Source organism: Lissotriton vulgaris, chromosome 4_1 (assembly GCF_964263255.1).
Source record: "Lissotriton vulgaris chromosome 4_1, aLisVul1.2, whole genome shotgun sequence".
NCBI lineage: Eukaryota > Metazoa > Chordata > Amphibia > Caudata > Salamandridae > Lissotriton > Lissotriton vulgaris.
Window position 1 is genome coordinate 1,431,205,235 of NC_141691.1, and position 16,544 is coordinate 1,431,221,778.

At 39.6% G+C, this 16,544-nt stretch overlaps 1 protein-coding gene across 2 annotated transcripts in view; it reads right to left on the minus strand.

Moving 5' to 3' along the window:
• Positions 1–642: 642 nt before the first annotated feature.
• The window catches only part of CDH2 (cadherin 2), a 321,968-nt gene continuing 306,066 nt past the window's right edge, over positions 643–16,544 (minus strand). For both annotated transcript variants that reach the window (XM_086965671.1, XM_086965672.1), the window contains one exon: positions 643–2,042. In XM_086965671.1, the coding sequence (XP_086821797.1) occupies positions 1,836–2,042 (207 nt within the window). In that variant the 3' untranslated portion in view covers positions 643–1,835. The remainder of the gene's footprint in view (positions 2,043–16,544) is intronic.

Here is a 16,544-nt window from a genome sequence, read left to right on the forward strand (position 1 = left end):
AGCTGCAATATATAAGTGCACTGTGGATACACACAAGGCCCACTGATGCAATGTCTGTGGGGCTAGCCTTGAGACGCTTCCATCGGTGCATTGAACCATACAGGGGAGGAAAGCAAGTCAGCTGTACATGAAAGAAAAGAAACATAAATACTCAAGAAAACGTACCATACACTTAAAAACGAAAGAAAAAAACAAGGCACAAACAATTATAACGGAACAAATATGTGCAAGACGTTTCATTACATGTACACGTACTCTGGGCCAGGAGAAAAGGTTCCTTTGTATTTTGAATAAAAAACGATGCATGGAAGCCACGGATGTAACTAAGTACATAAAACTGTTTTTAAAAATACATGCGCGTCCTGTTCAATAAATAAAAATGATAGCTTAAAAGACATGCAGTCAAGGCTTATATGGCACAGAGGAAACTAAAGATCGTTCTCATATCACTTTCATATTCACAACAGAAATTCGATTTCTTCTGGTCTTCGGAGGATCTCACGCGCAGCTCCAGCATGCTGAGTGGTGAAGAACTGCTTTCTCTCTCCCCCTATTCTTCACAATAAAATGTAAGCATCTAGGGATTTTCTCAACATTCAAAGCTGTTGGAGTGGAAAAGAAAAAGTGCAACCAGTCACCGGATCCAAAATTAGCATTTTATTCAGAATGTTGGGGGTCAGAGGTGTGTCATTTATATTCCGGTACACAATACAGAGGGAAAGCCGCTGTAAGAAGTCTCTCCGGTTTAAAAGCGACTCTTTTGTTGTTTTTCTTTAAACACATTATGAGTGCCACCAGTGTCAAACCACCTCGTCCTGTTTTTGGTACAAATTATGTAAAACATTTGTGCTAAGAAGACTGTCCCATACCCTCCCCACAACTCTCAAACCAATAAAAAATTGAGAATTCAATCTACAGTTCAGGAGCTGAATTGTTTTGACTTGATCGCAATCTCTTTTGTAAATACTTTATCCATAACAAAAAAAAGATATAAACATGCAAATTGCAAAAACCTGAATTCATAGTCCAAATAATACATACACATGTTCAGAAGTTTCTGCACTTCTTCATAGACTATGCTGAAAAAACATTATGTACACAAACCATTTTTACAGTGGAGTGAAAAAAACTAAAGAACCAAAATAAATTGTTGAGTGCACATGAATTAAGACCAAAACGTGTCTAACACCCTACTTGTATATGAAGAAAAAGAAAAGATCTGCGACAAACGGGTGATATGACAACTCCCTTTATTCGCAACCGGCTGCATAAGTTTTAGAATTTTAGTGAGAAAAAAATAATCTAAAACTAGAAGTAATGCTCTGTACAGTTTTCAGCCTCACGGATTTGTTTGTCCAGCCAATAAAATGACCCCATGAGTTTTGTTTTATCTTTTTTTTTTTTAATTTCTTCCATATTTTAATAAAAGCAATGCAATGTAATACCAGCGTGTCGAAGCAAAATATGTCACTTACTCTTTCTAGTCCACAACATACCTTGTCTGCTTAGTTCACCCTTTCAGAAATCAGTACCATTAAAGCCTTGAACATAAAACTAATTACGGTCTGAAAAAGGTACAAAAAGGCACATAAAATCCCAGTGCTTCTGTACTGTAAAATTCAAGTGTAACTGAGCTCAATTTCCTCCAAGCAGTATTGGTTGGATTACAGATATTCCCAATGAGCCCACATTGGTTTGCAGCCTATGCCGAAGCCTTCGGTCAAGCACTTGTGCTAGTAGACTACAAAGTTAAAGCCTAGCTTCTTTATGCTTTTTTGGGAATATCAGTTGAAATGTTTGTCCTTGTCCAAAAAATTAAAGTCTCATCTTGAACTTCAGTCGTCACCGCCGCCATACATATCAGCAAGCTTCTTGAAGCGCGGGCCCCAGTCATTGAGGTAATCATAGTCTTGTTCACCGCCGCTACTTGAGGAGTTGAGAGAGCTCAGTGACCCAGCCGTAGAGCCGCTGCCTTCATAGTCAAACACTAGCAGGGAGTCATATGGTGGGGCTGTAGGGTCGTTGTCTGCTGCCTTCAGTCCCTGCAAAAGTAAGAAAATGAATGACTGTCACTTCTTGTGGAAATTGGGATACCACTGGTTCATAATAAAATTTGTTCCAGCCAATTAAGAAATTTGTTCCAGCCAATGCATCTCTAAAGAAATTGCCTTTTGCAGACTAGCATGATCTCCCAGATCTATTACATACATTTATATTAAGTTTACAGTGCGCATACATTACACAGCTGAATGGGTGGAAATGTCTGCTGCAGAGATATGCATGTAACTTTTAGGTCACAAGTTCGAAACCCGTCAGGAACTATCCAATTCTCTACTTTTTCGAAGTTATTTAAATGATACCACAAATGTAGCTATTCATTTGACCTCTTTCTCAGAGAGACAATTCAGCTTGATTTTTTGCTTAGGCAAATATAATCATTAATTAACCACGTGTGAACCTGGCACCATCTTTTTCATATGTGGCTTAATACTAATGTTTATACAATTTAAATTGTTTTTGAAAATGCTCATGCCATTAGAAGAAATGGTGTAAACGGCGTGGAACAGTATTGCTTACAAGATACACTGTGGGATGGCTGATCCTTTACACTCATTTAAAGCCACATGGAAGCATAGTGTGGTATCAGAAAAGTAAAAAGAGAAAGTTAAGCAAACAAAGGAAATCAATGCAAATTACCCCCATTATAACAACATTAGGATTCCAGAGTCATGCTTTATCTCACCATTCCAACACTTCAACAGGATGAGTCACTTTGCATTTGGCCTGGTGCCTAAAAACCACCAGAGGCAGGTTGTAATGGCTAGTTAATGTACTTGCTGTTATGGTTTAATGTATAATTAATATGATTCATGAATGTGTACCCATAATAATAAATTCCACACAATTGTAAAGCGCATTACAGATGGAGCCTCTGAAAGCATGCCGTCCTCTGTCCTGAGGAAGCACAGCAATACTTTTTTTCCGTGCGCAACATACTAAATGAAGCAACAGAAAAAGGGAAACGACTGTGCCTGGCATGTTTTTCAGAAAATAATTAGCATTAAAGCCCTTGCTCATAAATGTAAACATATGGATTTAATGAAGGTATGTGTGGCACCACCTGAATAATGGCACATGTTGAGGAAGTGGTAATCTACAATAATATTGAAGTTTTAATATTGACCTGTAATTATATTAACGCCACGATATCGTCTAACAACTAATTGTGAATAAAAGCTTATGTGGAGTTAGGAACAGTAAATGGTAATAAATTATCGCCAAAGTCGTTGCTCTGATTTTGGGAACTGTATTTTCCGGTCGAACATGCCTCGCCGGCTTAGGCCGAATGACTTTTTTTGTAAGAAATCCCAGTTTGTTTGTAAAGAAAGCGTTGTGTATGATGGCTACTGATTTAAAAGCAATATGTGTGGGCATAAGTAGCTGGTGTAACGATCTCAGAGTTGGAGAGGTAGAGTCATGTTCATTAAGCCTACAAAGCAGCCTGGCAGTAGAGTTTTAGATCTGATTACGCTCTTAGGAGTGTTCAGGAGTACGACATTCCTATAATCCAGTCGGGATTGTACCAATGCAACTAGAACTGGAGCCTTGTATTCATTACCTGATAAAGGGAAGGTTTTCTCCAAGGTTTATAGGTGGAAGAAACACGTTTTGGACACTTTGGAAACATGAGAATTCAGTCTAAGGTTCAATCAATATGTATACCTGGATTGCAGACTTGTGGCACTGCAACAGGAGGACTCGAGGAAGATGTGCAGACAAGACCTGTTATACACATTAATCTGATGCAACTAGTACACCAATGGTCTCATGAGATATTGAAGAGTAAGGAGAACATGATAAGAGTCTGGGCATACGTCAAATTCAATATGGTTTTTGGTTCAGAGAAAAAAGGTTGGTGCATAACCATTTGCTGAGGTAAGGCTAGAAAATATTTTAGATAAACTAGTGATAATTCTTTAATATTGCAATATTACATTCTTGTAAATAGATTGTTATGGACAATGCTATCAAAGACTGGAAAGAGGTCCCAGAGCTCTAAAGCTCCTGGACCCCCTTGCAACCATTAATCTCTGAAGAGCTCCTTAAGGTGGGTTCACTACCAGTTCATTGCTCATTTCAGGCCTAAAGTAAACACCCATCTTTTTAGACACAAGGCAAGGCAATAGGGGAATAGGGCTAACATTGCTGGGGTAAGAGGGTCTAAAAGTGTTGTGTTTTTTAAAAGAATAAGGATATGATGACCGCTGACTTCCAATCTTGAGGAACCAGACCGATGCTCAAAGAGCAGTTGGACAGCTGTAGAAGGTGTTCTATAAGCATACCTGCATTTTTCTGCATATATTTTGCAGAAATAGGATCTAGCGGTGACCCAAAGAGCCCAACTGTTTAAGGTCATTTCAATGAGGTGTGCTGTATCTAGTAGATGAACTCCACCCCATACATTCTTGTATATGCTTAACATAACATATTGCCATTCAATAGCATAGAGTTGATGTATGTGTCGGTTATCATTACTCAAACTGATACTGTGACATAAATACAACAAGTCAGCTGTATTAGCAAGCTGCACTTGGCTTACTACCTGGAAAACACCTAGTTCGGACAAAAAAATTACTTACCCCACCCAACCAAAAGATGAACCAACCATATTTGTATGTGCCTCTATTCATCTTGGTAGACAATCAAATAAAAAGCCATAGTCTATGTATGTATGCACTCCATTAGTTGCCTGAAATGGAAGCATGGGGGATGGTTGGGAGCGGTATATAACTAAAATAAAAAAAAATGACATGAATGCCAGACGAAAGAATAAGATTTGAAGTCCTCAGAGTGAGAAGCCGAACCATTGGCAAACAGTTGAATTTTACTATATTGTTATATTCATTTCATTTTTATATTTACTGTATCTATACAGCGCCTAGCAGAAAACGTAATTGCCCCAAAGCACCAATACCCGCTCCGCAGTAAAAAGAGTGGGAAGGAGGGAAAAAGGAAAGCAGACTCAAGCTAACAGAAACGATTTTAGTGACAACTGAAACTGAATGAAAGTGGGAAATTTCCTGCTGCGGAACTGCAATAAACAGATATTGGGCAAATAAGATTTGTAGGCTGCTGAAAAAGACAGTCTAATTAGAGAGTCCTCACCCTACTATTCAAGCAAGTCGTGGCCTAAAGGGGCTGGCATGCTCTTTGTGGGGGGAAACTATCACCCCAGCTCTTGAAGGTCGAAATCAGAAACATTTAACCAGGTTCCGGATTCCCCAACTTTAAAATGAGCCATAAAATGCAGGGCTTACCCTGGTATGTTTTAGCCCTTCCAAAGAATGTTCACAAAGTCCCTACTGGTAATATGGAGTTAAGATTTTATTAAAACTCCAGAATATTCTGTTGGTTACTATTCAGTCTTTTGCACAATTAAGACATTGGAGCTTCAGGATTTGCGGAATTATCTAACTCTGAAAGGAATCCTAATGATCTAGCGACTCCCAACTGATTCACATTACCCTGGAGTTGAGATACTGTGGGTGTCTCAAGAGGATAAATAAATAGTTCCCAGAAGAGAGGCCTCCTACTTTTTAATGTACTTCCATACCATAATTCTTTTCTCACGTGGGTGTTATTGTATGTAATGTTCCCTTTTCAAATTCCCTCATCTTATATACAGCGGAGAGCTTTTCTGATTCCAATTTTTATGTCTCTGGGAATTCAACCATGCAAAGAGTGAGTATTACATTGTTTTAATATATTTAATTGTGTCCTAATCAACAAATGTACTACACACATGAACAGGATTCTAGATGAACTAGAAAATGTGTACCACTCTGCTATCAAAATCGTATGGTACTTTAATAGACAATTCGTACCACACTTCAGCTCCAGTACTTTGTACTTTATATAAATAGGAGCAACTTCGTAATGGTTGACCGACAATAAGTGACCACTTAAATCATATAGCACTTTACAAGTTAATCTGTAATACGTTGCTATGTGATTTTGCAATGAGGCAGTACTATCTTGCTTCTACACCAAACACAACATACAATGGCCTAGCACAGTAATAATAATTATAGCTCAATTTTCAAACAATAATAGCAGTTATATTTACAGTGCTTATTCAAAACAGATGATAGTGATACAGTGGAGTTGTTTGTAGTGTATTCTTTATTTCTTAATTTTTTTCTCCTAATAAAAGACCGTAGCTGTAGAAGAAAAAATTGAGAAATAAAGAATACACTACTATTTTTTGAAAATTGAACTATAATTACTATTACTGTGCTGGACCATTGTATGTTGTGTTTGGAGAATAAGACACGTTTTGTCTTAGGAGGTTTAGGGGCTTTTGAATCTCTGGTCCCCTGCACTCAAGCTTTATACAAAAGGATTACTAAGGATAAGTGCAATTGTGCTTGACCCTATTCCCCTATTGCACTTGCTTCTACCCCACTAAAGGTCTTCCATTCATTAAATCCACCAAATATATGAGCATGGTTCAAGATGTACTGGGCTATTTGTATCACGCTGCTATCCAAATTATATGGCACTTTATTGTGCCACTGTAACATGAAACGCTGTGGAAATTGCAGACCGATAACGAGTGCGTACTCAAAACATATAGCACTTTATTGTTCAATCTGCAACACAATGCTATGATTGAACTTGCAGCACTTCCCACACAAACTCGTGATTGCTTTTAAACATTGACCTAATTTTCAATAGGTCAATGTAATGGTGTGTATTAACGACACACAATAAAACAAAATTTTTAAATATATACAATAAAGAATTTCAAGTTTTTAACATGAGTGATGTCCTAGCTGACTCGCTGACACAGGGGCAAGTATCACCCCAGTACAAAATTACATTTTGAACAATTTTGCAATAAAAGTCTCTTACGATTCGGTCTGGGACATAGCTGTTCCAGTGACTGTTCTCATATTTCAGGGGAATGGGTCTCACTTCTCTATGAAGATGCGATCCTAGATTTCTTGTGAGGCAGACAACAAATGTTCATTTGCAAGTTGAAGAATTATAATAAACCAAATGCCTCTTTTCTCCTTATAGCTATCCAATTATCCAAGATTCAATTAATGTGCATCACTTAACTTTGTTGTTAAATGTAATTTGCAGCTACCAGCTCCGAGTAGCTGCAAATGTCTCTGGTATCTTTCTAAGTGTCACCAACAAAAGAAAGGTCGAAACATATTTCGTACAGAAAAGTATTTATACATAGAATAATCAAAATAATGAGATTTTTTTACATGTTCACAGAGCTCAATAATGCACACTGTTAATTTCACACCAGGCAAATTAACTGTTTAATGAATTGTGTGACAGCCAAGGTACCTTTTAATACTTCATATTTAGGGCCTGATTCACACACAAAATACACTAAATTTACGGTAAGAGATTTACATCACCCCCTGGACTTACTTTTAGTTTTTTTCAATTCACAAGCATTGACAGAGGTACGCCTGGAAAGCTGCAGTGGGACATCTCCCGCAGGCTCCTATCCCCCACTCTGAGGAAATCTACATAGTATAGACTTTGGGACGGGGAATCTGCTGTGGAAATGCACAGTTTATTTTCTCCATTTGGAAATCATTTACCTGATGGAGAAAGCCAATCCTGCACATACCACAAATTCTGGGGATGACCAGTTTGCTTCGGAGAGTTGCTACAGCTGCTGACTGGAAAAACTGTCTGACCATTTACAGGGTATGAAGGGGTCAGATGGGAATTAGTAAATTGCCATGATCGATCATGTTTGAAGGATTTACAAACATATAAGGCAAATCAAACATTGTAATGGTCCGTTTCCTACACCTGATGTACTCCCCACTATTGGTGGACAAATCCACAGTAGTAAATCTGTTAAGGCCTGACAGGCGTACGTGAGATTTTTTCGGCCATACCATGGTTTAATGCATGTTTTCTATTCCTTTCATGTGGATGTTTAGTAAATGTCTTGCAGGGAACTCTTTTCTTCAACTGCAGGAATGTTTCCATCAGAATCACCAACAAACCTAACAATGCTTAACACCAGCTGGCAATGCACAGCCATACTCACAGGAAAACACTAAGGTTCAGGTTTAGAGTGGAAATGATCTTCTTCAGTCACTCCAAAGATAAACATAACAAAGAGATATATTTTATGACGTGTGTGAACACTAAATTAGTCAGGAACCTGACCTGACCTCGCCCTAAGGTATAAAGAAGCAGGGAACTGTGCAGATGTGGGGAACTGTGCAGATGAGGGGAAACAGTGCAAATTAGGGGGACTGTACTATGAAAATGCCACACCAACAGATTGCAAGGCCATATCCCAAAGGCAAGAGAGTGGCAGGGTCTCCAATTGATAGTCTGAAGTGTGCTGGGAGGGGATATGACCTGAAGAGGCCTTCGGGCTCTGCTTTCAACCAGAACGAAAATTAGATAAACTCATGTATAAATTGATGTATTTGTCAGATCACAAGACACAGTTAGACAAACGAGACCAAGGACGCAGCAAAAATGAGATGGCACACAGGAAAAAGCAAAAACATCACACAGCTACATTTTACAGACTCAGATGCGCAGCCATAGCCACTACAGCAGTGGTCTTTGAACGTTTTAATGCCCCTCCCAACCCCCCTCTCCCGCCCCAGTGAAGAAGAAAAAAATCACCACCCCCCCAGAACTTTTCACAATTATTGTATTAAACTAACAATGTTTAAATACGTTTAGACTTACTTAAACTTTGCAGTTAGGATCTGTTACCGTTTTAAAAATGCAATCAAATATATATTTGCCAAACATACTATTCTGGTCAGACAGGCCTTATTAACGTGTGAACATATCCACAGTGTGATTATTAGAAATGGGGGTGGGGGGTTTGAAGAATTTTTGTAATCTCTTCCCTTTTGACACCTTTTCTCACCCAGGATAAAAGTGACAAGAGATGACAGTGATGGGAACAGACATGTTCCAGATTTGTGGCATATGTTCAACGTTCTTAATTCTGACCTCTAGCTTTGCTTATTGTGGACATGTCTGTCCTCTCCTCAAAGAAGACTCTATTAGTTTTTAACCCTTTGTACACTTTGCCTTTTGGTTGGAACCTACTGTGCGTTACAGGAGTTTCGGGGGAATTCTTTTACTCCAACAATTCTTGATGTCCAAATTGTTGTTGTGCTCTGACTGTTGGTCATAGTTGACAATTGGCAGCAGCACAAACTCTGATAATGAAGAGAGTGTGTCCAATGAGTCTTTTAGACTATCTTTCCATTGGCTCTCGTGATCTCTTGAGAAACCCAGGTTTGAGATTCGTAGGTTTTTAATTGATCGTGTGCTGGATCAGGTTTCATGTCCACAAGTGTTCCGGGTGATGATTTCAAAGAGACAATGTATAATTAGGAGGGCCTTCTTCTGCATGTATTATGCTGCCGAAATGAGAAAACAGATCTGGTTCAGGCAAATTAAACATTGTAAAAGCTTCCAATTTCGTTACGGGTTGTCTGTGAATCTTGTGTGTAACCATCGAGTTTGTCTAACTTTTTTTTGTGCCCTACTTGCCTTTGAATTAGATGCAAATGTTGAAGTGCTACCTCTTTCGTCTTTTGTGTATTTCTGAACTTTACACTGAGTTTTCTGTTTTTATAACATCTTCCTTTTATTACCACGGTACCACTATCTGCTACCTTGCTACTCTTTGAGGCAGAGGTCTGAGCTTTTTTGGTTCTCTGTTTTTGCTTACACTAATTTTCCTGAAGATTTGTGGTGTCAAAATTCCCTCCCACACCATTACTTCTAAATTAAAGCTCATTGAAACAGCTATATCAAACATGATGTTGAAAGTGCATTCAATTTGTAAATAGTTCAGATTTGCCTTGCGTTACTAATAGCCTTTCTGAGATTTACTCAGAAAGAGATGAATTACAAACTTTAGTTTTTTTTACATTCAGCTCTCAAGGCGCTGGAAAACATACAACTCCCCTGCTTTTCTCCTATTTTGTTTTCATCATAGAATTTTCCCATTAACATATTTCCTTAGGAATACCCTTTGCAGGTTTAAGCAGAATTCTCCAGCCCTCCTGGCTCACCCCAAACCTCATTTAGTACTATGATCTCCAAAACAACTCTTTCTAAATTATTTCGTCGTTGCAGCTTTTGTGTCTGTAAATGTACTGGTTTCATTTCAGCACCACTGAATAAGCATTATACTTTAAAGAGGATGTGGCCTAATGGCTAGATCAGTCGACCTCGAAGCTGGGGACCAGATTAGAGATTCGGCAGGAACGTTCAAAATCATGTTATTTGGGGCAAATCCCTTAATCTCCCTGTGCCTAGCAAAATGAATAGGCCCGTATGTAACACAACTGGTGCTCATGTAAAATGCTCTGATAGCTTCGGGTCAAGTTTGCGCTATATAAAACTGATGCAATGTTTTCCCGCCTTTGTAGTCTGTTTAACTAGTGTATATATGCTCTATGTTATCCGACACAGTGGTGTATTGTGGTTATTATTTTTCCTGACTTAAAATGCTGTGTATATACGTTACTATTTTAAACAGAAGGATGTTGGTTTCAAGTGATTACCGATTGTCAGTGTGTTTTTGGGACAGATTCGTAAAACATTTCGCACATTAGTCACGAGGGTGTAGAAATGTCACCTTCATCTGCAAATGACAAGTACTGATTCACGGCATCAGGATCTGTGATCATTTGCAGACGCAGGTGGCACTTAAAAACCCTTAAGTGTGGGTTGGGGGTGTTAAAATTATCATATCCATTGAGTGCCCTAGACTTCCTACTGCAAACGTGGTGAAAATCCAAATTGTAAATTCTTTGTGACGATTCACAATCTTTTACAGTTTATTTCCACGTTATCTTGCTATGTAGTTTCGAAAATTAAAAAACTGCAGAACTCTAGACAGGACTCACTCTTCCATCTATGGATGCCTAGATTTCCATATTTTTTAGATTATTGCCTGACTAAAGAATATCCAGACCAATAAACGTAGAAGGACTTAATTTCATGCGACGGCATCTCATACTACATGCTTAACTAAGAACCTACAAACCTATATTACCTGTCACAAGATTGTTACCTCTCCAGTAACCACCGGCCCAGCAACATTCAGGAAATCGAGCAAAGGACACTCAAAAAGCAAGGGCAAAGTGTATCTCCTTACATAACATGAACGAATTAATCTTCACAGTTTAAAAGAAAAGCAAGCCTTCCAAACAGGTTGATAAGGAACACATCCACTATCTAGCTACATCTCCAAATTCTTCAAGAATCCAGGCGGCAAGGACTTTGTGAAATTTAAAAATGAGCAACTGTATCTTCATATGTTCTTGTATCCCAATCGTGGTAATTGGGAATCAACTGACAATAAGCCCTGGCAAAACCATCAGGTCGTCTGGCTTCATTGTGCCAATGCATTTACAGACAGATGTTCACAAATAGCTTGTAGTGAGTAAGTGATGCTCCTCTGGGTGCAGCCAAAGCCCGCTCTATGTAACTTAAAAAAATGGTAACCCTATGTCATACTGACAGCTGCCATGTAAAGTCAGACCTAATAAGGTTTGGTTATTCTGTGTCTGGCTTGTGTTTCGAAAGCTAGTCCGTTCGTGGTGGTATTTACTTGACAGGACTGTCTCCCCGCCATTCTTCCCTCTGCGCCCCTCCTTGGAGCTGCCTTCCCATGGAACCTTATGGGACTATGACTGACTGCACCCTTTTGATGAGCAGTAGACTTTGTAGCAGACCCTTTTGCTCCACATCGATTTGAAACTTGAATTACCACGAACGCTAACAGGACTGTCTTATATTTAATTTAATTTAAAAAGTATTTGTTGAGCGCAACGTTCACCATGCGGTTTCTTGGCGCTATGGAGGCAAACTTTAGCAGTGACACAAACAAGACAGAGAGGGGAAGGAATTACATTGGGAAAGCTTGGGTAAAAAGAAAAGTCTTGAGCTCTTTTCGGAAGGCAGGGTAGTGAGTAGCCGAACGTAAATGGTCAGGAAGGGAGTTCCAAAAGGAGGGTGCCAAAACAGATACCATATTGAAAATTCCTCTTCGTTGTTGACTGATGAATATTTGCGCATGTTTGTGGGTGGGTGTCTCCTTATGATTGGGCGAAGGTGTGATTAAGTTACGGGGTGGACAAATGGATGCTTTACTCCAAACGCTCAATGACTCCTTATTCATCACCTGGTCACTCATCTTTGCAGTCATTCAAATATTTATGTATTTGACGTTAAAAATATCTTTTCTGTGCATATTTTGGATTTTTCTGGGCATCTAGGATATCTAAGTTGCTGGATCGCTGTGGTAGCATGGGTCTTTTGTACCAGGAAGTTGAGACCATGGCAAGTGTTTCAGCTTTATGGCTGAGATAGTCTCAGATCGGTTAGCAAAGTGTTGGAGATGGTGTTTTTTTTCTAACGAGACAGAAAGTAGCTATTTCCATGTGTCCGGCGGCTGTATAGTGGAATTGGTGAGTTGCAAAGCAAAGGTTCAGACACAGTTTTTTTACTATAAGAATGGTGCTAGACAATGAACTGTTGAGGGTTTCATGGAAGACATTCGGAGTCTTTGGTCTGATAGTGGAACTGTGTGACACACATTCCTAAGGACCGGGGCACCCACGGAGGGGTACAGGTCGAGTTTCTCCATTTTTCCAGGGCTGAGATTAGGAGACAAGGCGTTGAAATTCTGCTTGCTGTGAGAAGTATTAGAACAACTTACATGGGCTGTGAAGTTTGCCATTGTTTTATCTGATGGTATGTTTGGTCTGTTAGTTTTGCAGGATGTATCTGGCCACCGGCCAGTGAATACTTTGACTTGGGTCGTAGGGCACTCTTTAGTGAAGTTGGTGGCCACACATGCAAACTTACATCTAATTGGACGTTTTCTGGGGCTAAATGACAGCTGGAATGTTGTAGGCTGGTGTTGTAATAGTATGAGATGGGCTCAGCTATTGCCTTTGCTGACAGAGTTATTATGCTCAGGACGCAGTTGCCTAGATCTTATGCCAATTCATTTAGGAGTAAATGTCTTGGCACAACTGACGGGTTTGGGTTTATTGAAGGTGATAAAGGTAGACTGGTTAAGAAGTAAAAGCCTGTGCACAGAAAGGTTTGTTATCTAGGCCAAATTGTTCTGAGGCAGATATGTGAGGTAGCAGATTGCTATTGTGAAAGATCGCAGAAAGTTAAACAGGTTGTTGCAAGGTTTCCGCCATCCTCAAGGCATGGGGTAATTGTGCATTCTGATATTAGTCAGGGGGTATTTTAAGAGTGCATCCTTCTTCAGGGACAAACACTACTAACTAGAGTTGAGGGCTTTGTTTCAAAGACTTCATGGAAGAAGCTTTTGTGTTATGAAATGTATTTTTTTAATTTGGGGTACATTTTGTGGAAACAAAAAGGGAGACAGAAAACACATTGACTGTTTTTTTTCTAGTTGGAAGGAGGGGAGCTGAGGATTCAGTAGTTGGAGCGTGTTGGGCAGTCACGGTGCAGGTGCTTCTAGCTCTGGATGCCCTGGAATTACAGGCATTAGCTGATAGACGTGTGGGCCGAGCAAGTCGTAAGGGATGGGGAGGTAGAGGTAACAATGTGGAAGGGTGGGCATATGCCAGGTAGAATGAAGGTGGCTGTTTGAGGGTCTGAGTTGGTTGTTTGGGCATCATTGGGGCTCAGCACGATTTAAGGGTGGAGTGTCAGATTATACTTTGTATTTGTGTGGTGGGGTTAACTTCTTGTTGTAAGGTCTGAAGCTGATTAACTCACAGACCTGTCCTATTAAATTGACATTTTGCACTTCAATATCCTTTATGTGGGCTTTTACTCCGTCGCACTCGATCTAACATTAGAGTTTAGGAAGCAAAAATAATGTGAGAAACCATTCTTGGAATGTTTTACCACACGTGTTAACACAACCCTCTGTTGCATTTCCAATTATTTTAAAATTATTAAACAAAGACTTTTAGTATACAATTATAGAACTTGTAGCTAGGGAAAAAACAAATGCAAAACAATTTCACAAGTTTGCCAAAAAAATGCAAAACACTTTATCAAATTTCTATATAACTTTGAAAAAGCATTCCACTGCTCTGGCTCTTAAATCCAAGGCAAGACAAATATTTAAAGCACTTTATGAAATAAATTTAATTTGGTGCCCTGCTCTGTAATCTTATTTGACGAAACGCTTTTAGTTCCCTTCAAAGTATTCAGTTTCAACCATTATAATGACTCAAAGGGTAATGTGCAAAGAAAATCAAAATGAATTTCTTGGTATTATTAAATTAATCCAAGCTAATAAATGAATTACAGCTAAACTATAGTTTTGTTAGTCCATTAAATGGAAACCAGTGTATAATCCCTCTCGAGGAGATTGTGGTTAGGTCCGATAAAATGTTGTGCGTGTAATTACTATAGATATAAAGAAGTTAATTGATACATCTTCCATTTCAAAAGGAAAGATTTAATTACATTTGCCCACGTTGAAAAAATATGAATGTACCTTCACAGTCAATTTCAACAACACAGTCAATGTGTATATGAAATACTATATGCTACATTCACATTCACAAAGGATGTTTGCATATTGTGGCTTGGGCTCGTGCAGACTAGGTTAGTGCAAATGGAGGGAGCGCATTAAGCACATCTGCGTAAGGGCATTTGGAAAACTCCTATGTTCAATTAATGAAACTGCTCATGAGTGCCAACCGAGGCTGGAATTTGGGCGCCATCCGACACCAAATCAGTGGTGACCAACTTACGCTCCAGCAAGGCCCGTAGAGGAGACTGGTACTCGCTATTGGACATGCCGAGTGCTCTGGCTATTCTACCTGAATATCATGGGGGAAGTATCAGTGTGAGGAAAAAGTAGTTTAAATATCGAGGACCAAAATAATATTAAGGTATGTATGTACAGGTAATTAGAGGTTATTATAGGTAATATGACCAAGGTAAATATATACAGGTAAGTATAGATGTGCTATACTTAAGTCCACATATATGTAGCTTGGCTGTGTATCTTTGAGATCAGTAGATGAAGAGTTAATACAAAATATATAGTTTACTATACTTATACCTACCTTCATCATATTACCAAAAATAACTTATACAGACCTATACATACTTACCATTACAATAGTTTGCTCCTGGATATTAAGGTTATGATATTATAGCAGGTCGATATTTCCCACACAATATTCTGACATACTATTGCGCTTTATCAAGTGTGGGGTCATAAGCAGTACAGTAGGGTGGAGTTAAGACTGTGCCGCTCACCAGAATTAGCAAACCGAAGTCTTTTTAAGTTTAGCATTGTAACCGGGCCCTCCCTTCAGATGGAATTTTTACCGGGAATTTGTGATTTTAAAAAAAACTATTCCACTACAAAATATAGATGTAGGACTTCCTGTTAAGAAGGTTGTTTTGTAATGATGTACTTCAGCTCCTTGCAAGCAAGAAACTGCTGTGCACACCACTTTTGCTAGCGTGCCGCAGTTTCGACACAAACTCTTTGCTCCTGATTGTGCTGCACATAGTCTTTGACGGAGTGTAACATTCTCTGGGTGCAGGATATTGCTCCCATTCAAGGCAATAAACCACCGCACAAGAACTCTGGCAGGGGCGACTCCTCCACTAAGCCCCACTGCTTGCAGAGAATTATTATTTTTGTTTTTTAAATGGTAATAACCTCTTTATTACCATTTTATTTTTCTTTCCTATGGGGCTGGGGTCACAGGGGGAAGAGTGTTTTGCCCACTCCAAGTGGGCATGATTGCTTGGCCGGACGCCTTGGGCCGGCCAAAAAGTTATGCGCACTTCGCATCTTCCCCACCAGGCTGTTATGCCCAGAGCCTGGTGAGGAACATGCACAGGCTCCCTGTCCCCATCTGAGCGCCGAACTACGGCGCTCAGCAGTGTTGTGATTGGCTATGGGGAGCCTGGGCGCTTCTTGGTTCGGACCTCGCCAAGAGCGGCAACGGGACGGAGAGACGGCGACCGTTCAAAAGGTACGTGTTTTTTATTTATTTCAAACACCCCCCACCCCAGTTCCATGCCAGCCGCCACTGGTCTCTGGTCATCTGCAATGGACTCCGCATCCAGGGTGTAGACTTCCACCTTGTCTGTTGCTCACCATCTGCATCCTCAGAACCAATTGCAGGTTGGTGGCATTTTTTAAAGTCTGTTTCCATTTTGATGACTCCAGAACTGATCTTAAACTAGTTTGAGAACTATGTTATGGTTCTTCAACATGGTCTGTCTATCTAATCCTTTTTTGTCGTTTAAAGGCCATTGCCATTCTGCTGTGATTTCTCCTGATCTTTTGTGTGGATGCAAGCCCCTGTTGCTCCTCTTTGGTTCCCATGTATTTATATCCGAGAACCCCGGGTCGAGAACGCTTCTCCAACCTTTCTCATCATATTGTGGTGGCTACAGCAATATTTCCAATACATGAAAGCCACTAAGGTTGCATTCGTTCTCGATTATACAATTTTTTTTAATCTTAGATTTGC